Raw genomic sequence first — 7,225 nt, 5'->3', positions numbered from 1 at the left:
CCTTGAGAATACAGAAGGAATGACATCCCTTGAGAATAGCATACACTCTGTGTAAACATTTGCCTGAAATGTAATGAAGCATTTGGGAGGGTATCAGTGAATTCTTTCTGTATGCACACTTTATTTACTTAAGCAGCATTTACTGAATAAACCGTCACAACCGTTGACACTTGTTAGGGGACAGCAGCAGCTGCTCTAATCCCACTAGGCTAAACCTCAGACTGCATCATACGGGATTAAACTGCTGAATGGAGGCTTTCCAGCTCAAGCGCAGCAAACCCACACAGAGGCGGTTATGGTTTCCCTCATTAGAGAGAGAAAAGTGACAGGAACGAACCAACTGGTTTGGGAAAAGTCACAGCAATTACATTACACAGCTTCCTCTCCTCCATGACGACATCATGGCGCTGGTGGATGTCAGAGATCTTGTGCTCCTCCACCTTCCGTTTGAGGATGTCCCATATGCTCCATAGGGCTTAGGTCTGGACACGTGCTCAGCCAGTCCAGACCTACACCAGAACTTACCCTCAGTTTCTTCAGTGAGACAGCAGTCGTCTTGGAGGTGTGTTTGGGGTCGTTATCATGTTGGATCATCGTCATGCTCTGCTTCAGTATGTCACAGTACATGTTGGCATTCATGATTCCCTCAATGAATTGTAGCTCCCCAGTGTATTCATGCAGCCCAAAACCATGACACTCCTACCACCATGTTTGACAGTAGGCAAGACACACTTGTCTTCGTGCTCCTCATCTGGTTGACACCATCTGAACCAAATAAGTTTATCTTGGTCTCATCAGACCACAGGACATAGTTACAGCAATCCATGTCCTTAGTCTGCTCGTCTTCAGCAAACAGTTTGCAGGCTTTCTTGTGCATCATCTTTAGAAGAGGCTTTAGAAGAGGCATGCAGATCAATTTGATGCAGTGTGCAGCATGTGGTCTGAGCACTGACAGGCTGACCCCCACCACCCCTTCAATGTTAGCGGCACTCCTACGGCTATTTTCAACAGACAACCTCTGGATATGACCATCAGCACGTGCAATCAACTTCTTTGGTCGTCCATGGTGAGGCCTGTTCTGAGTGGAACCTGTTCTGCCAAACTGCTGTATGATTTTAGCCACTGTGCTGCTGCTCAGTTTCAGGCTGTTGACGATCTTCTCATAGCCTAGGCCATCTTTACGTAGAGCAACAATTCTTTTTTTTTTTTTTTTCCAGATTCAAATGTTTCCCAACAGTTTATTTACTAGTGGCCAGTGGTCATAATATTATATAGAATAGGTACATAGGTATACCTATGTAAGTTTTTTCTTCGTAAACAGGAGCTGTAGCTGAGACATGATAGTCAAAAAATCACGAGAAATCAAGTAATAAATACTTTATTTTCACATTAGTATTAAAACGCAGTCATCTTCAGAGCACAATATCTCCTCTGTACTGTACAGGTTTAAGTTGTAGGTGAGATACATCTACTTTCCTTAAAAAGCATTATGTACAGCAGTTAAAATCTGTTCAAGAGAATTATTGTTCAGTAAATATTCACATCTTGATCATCGGCCGCCTCCGTTGCCGGCTCCACCGCCAGCGCCTCCTCCCGACTGGTCCTGAGCACCAGACATCATCAAGAAGAGAACAAGTGGCACAATGTACATCCACTACAGGAGAAAAACACAAGAAAAGGGCCAGAGTAAATACAAAAATAGTTTGTTTAACCATGATAAATTAACCATGATCACCAACATGGAGTTTCCAGATTGGTCATCCCCAATTCATTTTCTGAACAGAAGAGAACTAAAGTGTTAAAGTGGTTGAGAGACTAGAGAGTGAAGATGCCAAACACCCAACACATTCAAAACAGACTGACAGTGAGAAATACGACTTAGGATATACTAGCTGTGTTTCCATTACACTTTTTTTGTTTGCAAAATGAAAGTGATATTTCTGAAATTTCGATAAAGTGCTCTTTGCACGTGTTTCCATTCAAATGTATTTTGCGAATGAGCTGTAACTCTCGTAAAGTCTCGTCTCGCAATGTCCCATAGTTCTCTTAAATTCTCATCTCGTGTGACTTCATTTTGAGGAAATGGACTTCAAATGAACTGACCACATGACCTTCTGCGTCACCTCCGGTTATGGTGGTGAAGAGAAAATGTGCAAAATGTGTTCCCATTGCACTTTTGCAATATACTGTTATATTGATACATCTGAAAAAACACCTCATGAGAGCGTAAAACTGTTTTTAGCACTATTTGAGAGGTTTTTGATATGTATGTGTTTCCATTACCAGTTTTATTGCAGTATTTGGGTTTTGCGCATTTCTAAGTGTGATGGAAACGCAGCATACCATAAAAAATGTGGTCTTTGGATTTAATACGGAGAAATGTATTTGTAATAAGACCTGAACAAGAAGGGTCAAGAAGGCAGAGGAAAGCCATGGAATGGGTTTCAGTTAGTCACACTGCTTAGAAGTTAAACAGAAAGTCTGACAGGCAGAGAGGGAGGGGGACAGAACGAGCCACAAGGAAGGAGAATGTACTTCAGTGGGAATCAGCTCTGCTCACTGCCTCCCTCTGCTGGGGGCTGTGCCGAATTGGTGGCCATGAGAAGGATTGCACCTCCCAAGATCAAATACCACTGAAACACAGTACAGTCAACACAGCGTTACTGGACGCAGCACAGAGACAACACTAGTCACCGAACACAGCAACGTGCACTTCAACAAGACAGAAAGATCGGAAAAGAGCTCAGACTAGACAAGCAATAGGACGAGGCAGCTGTGGAAATGTTTCCAAACACGTAGCTCAATTAGTGCGGCAGTTTAACACTAAACGAACGCTCGAAATGTCAGAAGACACACAAAACCTTTGGTTTAAAAAGATGACTATTTATTTTTAACTGAGTTCTTTGTGGGAAGAATAATATTGGATGACTAATCCAGTTTCTCAGTTAAAGGCAACGGCACCACACAGGCAGGAATGGCAGCACAGAGCTGGTTTGCAAATCATACCAAAGACCCAGGACTGACATGTTCGGGACTGATATTAACATGCATCCGGAAAGATCCAGTTAGAAGTGACCAGCTTAAAGAGCAGGTGTGAACACACCCAAGATGCACCACTCAAACCACATTAGGAGGTAGTTTGCAGGAGGATATTTTGAATGATGCCTATACATGGAGGGCTACACATAGACAAAAAAAAGTGTTGCCTGTACATTAGTAAAGACAACATTTTGATAAGATGTAGCTGTTAACTAATAAATAAATAAAATTAAGCCTTAGTTCCATTTGATGTATTTTGATTTTCTTAATAATGGCTGGTATATCCATTTCCCTTTTACCATGGCAGGGACATTACTTGGTGTATGGACACTACATGAGTTACAATTGCCAGTCTCTAAAATGATCAAAATAACATGATAATAACATGAATGTTGAAAGAAATAATAACTTATTTGTGTACATAGTAAATCCATTAGTCTGCATCAATCTACAGGCATAAAAGCACTCTTACTGAGTGAATACAAAATACTGAATCCAAGTGGACTTTTCTGCTGCAAACACTGAGAAATTTAAAAAAGAGAACAGCACTCATGAGCTCAGTGTTTCATAACACAGACCACAGGCAACACTTAAAGTCATGGAGATCCTGACAGGGCAAAAAAGAAAAAAAAAAAGAAAAGCTAAACTGTCTTTTTTATTTATTCATTAACATAAATGGCAATTATCACAGCCATGCCACTGCAGGCAGTGAGTAAATTTATTTAGTTTTATTTTTTGTTTAGTGTATCTTAAAGGCACAGCCTGTAAGTCCTATCAGCAGTTTTCAGTGTGAGCACTTACATATTTTGCAAAGAACGACTTCTGCTCTTGTGGATTCTTCCCTTTCTTCTCAGATTCCCGTTCCAGTTGTTGCATGTATACAGTCGTCTCAGGTCTGGAAGAATGTTGACAATTAGTTTTCAAACAAACCCTGACACAGAGTGTATGTCAAAAGCAGAAAAGTGCAGAGAGGCTTGCTCTACATATGGGCAAATGAGTTGCTAAGCCACGGCAAAAATAACCAAAAAAACAAAAAAACAAAAAAAAAAAAACCCAACTACAATGTCAGAACACGACTAATGCAGCTAGATATGGAACCTGCTCTCATACCAAGAGAGATTTCTCAAGTATCAAGAGTCACACAATTGTTCATTACAGTAGCAAATAGGGAAAAACTAAATAAAGAGCAAATATAGGACTCACCCAGGTGCGTTGACAGGAGCCATGATACTGAGCGTGGTGTTGAAAATCTCAAGATCAACTTCATCCTCAACCTCAGTGCCCCTACAAGCTCCAGGTAACGTCACTATGGAGACGCCAATGAGGTATCCAGAGACGTCAGTGTGAAGCGTGATCACATCGCTCAGATGGGACTCAACCATGGCACACTGAGGATCAGAGGAGAATACAGCTTCACATCACCAGCAAAACCATTAAGTTCTGCTCTTCTGTCAATCACATGATCCACTTGATTGTTTAGAAAGATTTACACGACAATTACACTAAGTCTGTAATTAAATATTTAACTTTTTTTTTTTTAAATCTTTTGATTTTTACGATTATCTAAATATACAGGAAATCAAAACACAATCATAAAGTGAAAGGTCATACAGATCTACAAAGCCCATGTCTGTCCATTACTAGTTTAAATTACACTAGAGTGAATCATTTCATTAATCAGTCTCATTTTTGGAACACAGATAACCGTTTAACTCATCATTTAACTCAAATTACTGAGTAAAATACATACAGCTCTGACAAATGCTGTGAGGTAACCTTCCATCTGTCGCTCCGTCTGTCTGTCTGCCTGCAGGAAAACACGAGGCACTCGGATTCTGTAGAGACCATCGACTGCAGCCACTTCCTGTGGAGTCATCAGAGATGAAAATAATCAAGTTAAGACATGCAAGTCTATGCTGTGTCCTTCTGATCATACTCAGACTGTAAAGAACTCCAGTCTATATGAGGCTAGATGCGTCTCCTAAAACATAAATGTGATGTTTTTGCATTCACACCATCGCTTGCTCATTTTGAAAATCTCCATTCTGTGAACTGTTTCCAGCCTACATTCTTTCACCTTGATTCTCACCTTCAGTTTGGCTCTGTCCTCCTCTGACAGCTGGTTCTGACTTAGCGAGACGCTGGGCTCTCTTCCAGCTTTCAACACCAGCGCTCCACGAACTCGAAACTCGGCTACATCATCTGAGAGGAGAAACACAGTGAGACCAGACAGAATGAATTCATTCACAGAATGAATTTTCAATTATATTCGAGTAAAAATAAATAAATAAACAAATAAATAAAAATCCTCAATTGCAATATATTTTTTTCTAAATTCCTGAATATTTGGTAGCACACTTTAAATGGCAATATACATAGATCACGCATAAGATTATGCCCACCTGCCTAATACTGTACATGTCCCTTAATGTTGTCATGGTGTCAATGTGTGTATCAGGTGTGTATAATATTGTATTATCATCAACATCCTGACAGTGCTCATAACATCTCCACTTATGCAAGAACAGACAGCTGAGTTTACACAGAGATGTTTGAGTGGAGCCTGGTGTGTAGGTATCTCCAAGGCGTTTTTGTCTGCACAGGCCATCATTCTTATTCAACATTATAGCGACACAATAATCATAATTTCTTCTCACCAACTTCAAATGAGTGTTCAAGGGGTACCGAGAAACCGCTAAACTCAGTCTCCAAAGTATCACCCACCTGAAAATATGAAAACACAATTAATCGTTAGCATTTAGCCGGCTACCCAAGGCTAATGCTAACCACGTAGCTAACAGGTACAGCTTCCGCTTCGCTCCAGTTAAAAAACAAGGTGGTTAAATGAGGGGCATTTCTTACTTACCCTCCTGCCGTTATCACAGTGTACAAAGCCTGCCCATACGACAAACAAAATAGAAGAAACAGTAGCAAATTTAGACCGTGGTAGACGAGCCATTTTAACAAGCAATGTACCGGATAGTGTCAAATGCACCATTATCGCAATATCACCTCTTCCGGAAATTGTCATAATAAAAGCCTTTACAACCACTTACAAATTTTCTTTTCTTTTCTTTTTTCTTTTCTTTTCTTTTCTTTTCTTAGCGGAATGTTCTTGGAAAGACAACCAATTATTTCAACTGAATGTCTTAAACATTTCATGTAAATGATTGACTAGCTGACATGCAGGCCAGAACAAGCCAAATGTTGCTTTTACCTACTTGTGTGCATGTTTTTTGTTTTGTTTTTGTTTTTTGTTGTTGTTGTTGTTGCTTACCTCTCAGTCTGTTTCTGAACATGTTGTCAGCTCGCGAGCCTCTGCAAAGAAACAGTACCAGTTGTCTTTGAATTATTGTTATTATTATTATTATTATTATTATTATTATTATTATTATTATTATTATTATTATTATTATTATTATTATTATTTTAGCATTTTGCTGTTTACAGTTGTTTCCTTTTCTGTTGACAGAATGAAAATAATGGACGAGGTCTGTACTTGTGCTGCCATCTTGTAACCTGTCAACAACAATTTAGATTTCTCTGCAAATATAAACAACGCATCATTTCTGTTTTGGGCTGTCAACATTTAAGTTAGCATAGTTCTATGTACTAGTTTCAGCAAACCAGTTTGGAACAGAATGGATATTTTACCTGAAAGGCAAACTGAGTTAATGTTTTCTGATCTCTTTGGTCTAATAAGATTTTGTATATAATATATATATATATAATATAAATATCTTACATTTTTTCTTGTAATATATGCTTTTTATTGTAATATATCTTGTTATATCTTTTTATCTTATCTTATCTTAACATTTCTTTGTATTCATGACGTTGTCTTCTGGAAACTACTTTACTATCCGTGGTTTATTATCTCTCAGTTTAAATGTCAAACACACCATTTCGCTTTGCATACCACGATAAATGTACTGAATTGAACATGATGTAGATCTATCCTGAATCACAATGAGCCAGTGTACTGACATATTCAGGGCCAGCAGAGGCTGCTAACAGACCAGCAAAGGCCTCAACCTTCCTGTCAACCCCCACCCAGTTACAAAAAAGCGACATTAGTGCCATTTTTTATAAGCTGGTTATTAAATATCCCTTCCACATAAAGGGAGAAGTTTGTGTTTTTAAATACTTGAGTCAGCATTCTGTGCTCTACCTTAGATGGAGTTTT

At 39.2% G+C, this 7,225-nt stretch overlaps 1 protein-coding gene across 1 annotated transcript; it reads right to left on the bottom strand.

The window, feature by feature from the left end:
- Nucleotides 1-1,362: 1,362 nt before the first annotated feature.
- emc10 (ER membrane protein complex subunit 10) lies at nucleotides 1,363-6,070 on the bottom strand. The gene is made up of 7 exons (XM_047570808.1): nucleotides 5,906-6,070; nucleotides 5,697-5,763; nucleotides 5,129-5,241; nucleotides 4,790-4,903; nucleotides 4,243-4,427; nucleotides 3,841-3,934; nucleotides 1,363-1,654 (listed from the first exon to the last, which is right to left on the bottom strand). The coding sequence occupies exons 1-7, from the start codon at nucleotides 6,068-6,070 to the stop codon at nucleotides 1,550-1,552; spliced, it is 843 nt and encodes a 280-aa protein (XP_047426764.1). The 3' UTR covers nucleotides 1,363-1,549.
- Nucleotides 6,071-7,225: the final 1,155 nt, after the last annotated feature.

The sequence above is a fragment of the Mugil cephalus genome, chromosome 20 (assembly GCF_022458985.1).
Source record: "Mugil cephalus isolate CIBA_MC_2020 chromosome 20, CIBA_Mcephalus_1.1, whole genome shotgun sequence".
In the NCBI taxonomy this organism is placed as follows: domain Eukaryota; kingdom Metazoa; phylum Chordata; class Actinopteri; order Mugiliformes; family Mugilidae; genus Mugil; species Mugil cephalus.
This window is presented reverse-complemented; position numbering and strand designations above follow the sequence as displayed.

What these genes read in the sequence shown, in the direction of transcription:
- emc10 (XM_047570808.1), bottom strand. Translation starts at nt 6,070, where the DNA reads ATGACAATTTCCGGAAGAGGTGATATTGCGATAATGGTGCATTTGACA. An exon ending in AGGACAGAGCCAAACTGAAG is followed by an intron (nt 4,904 to 5,128) that starts GTGAGAATCAAG and finishes ATGACTCCACAG; the next exon opens with GAAGTGGCTGCAGTCGATGG. An exon ending in AGTCGTTCTTTGCAAAATAT is followed by an intron (nt 1,655 to 3,840) that starts GTAAGTGCTCAC and finishes TTTCTCCTGTAG; the next exon opens with TGGATGTACATTGTGCCACT.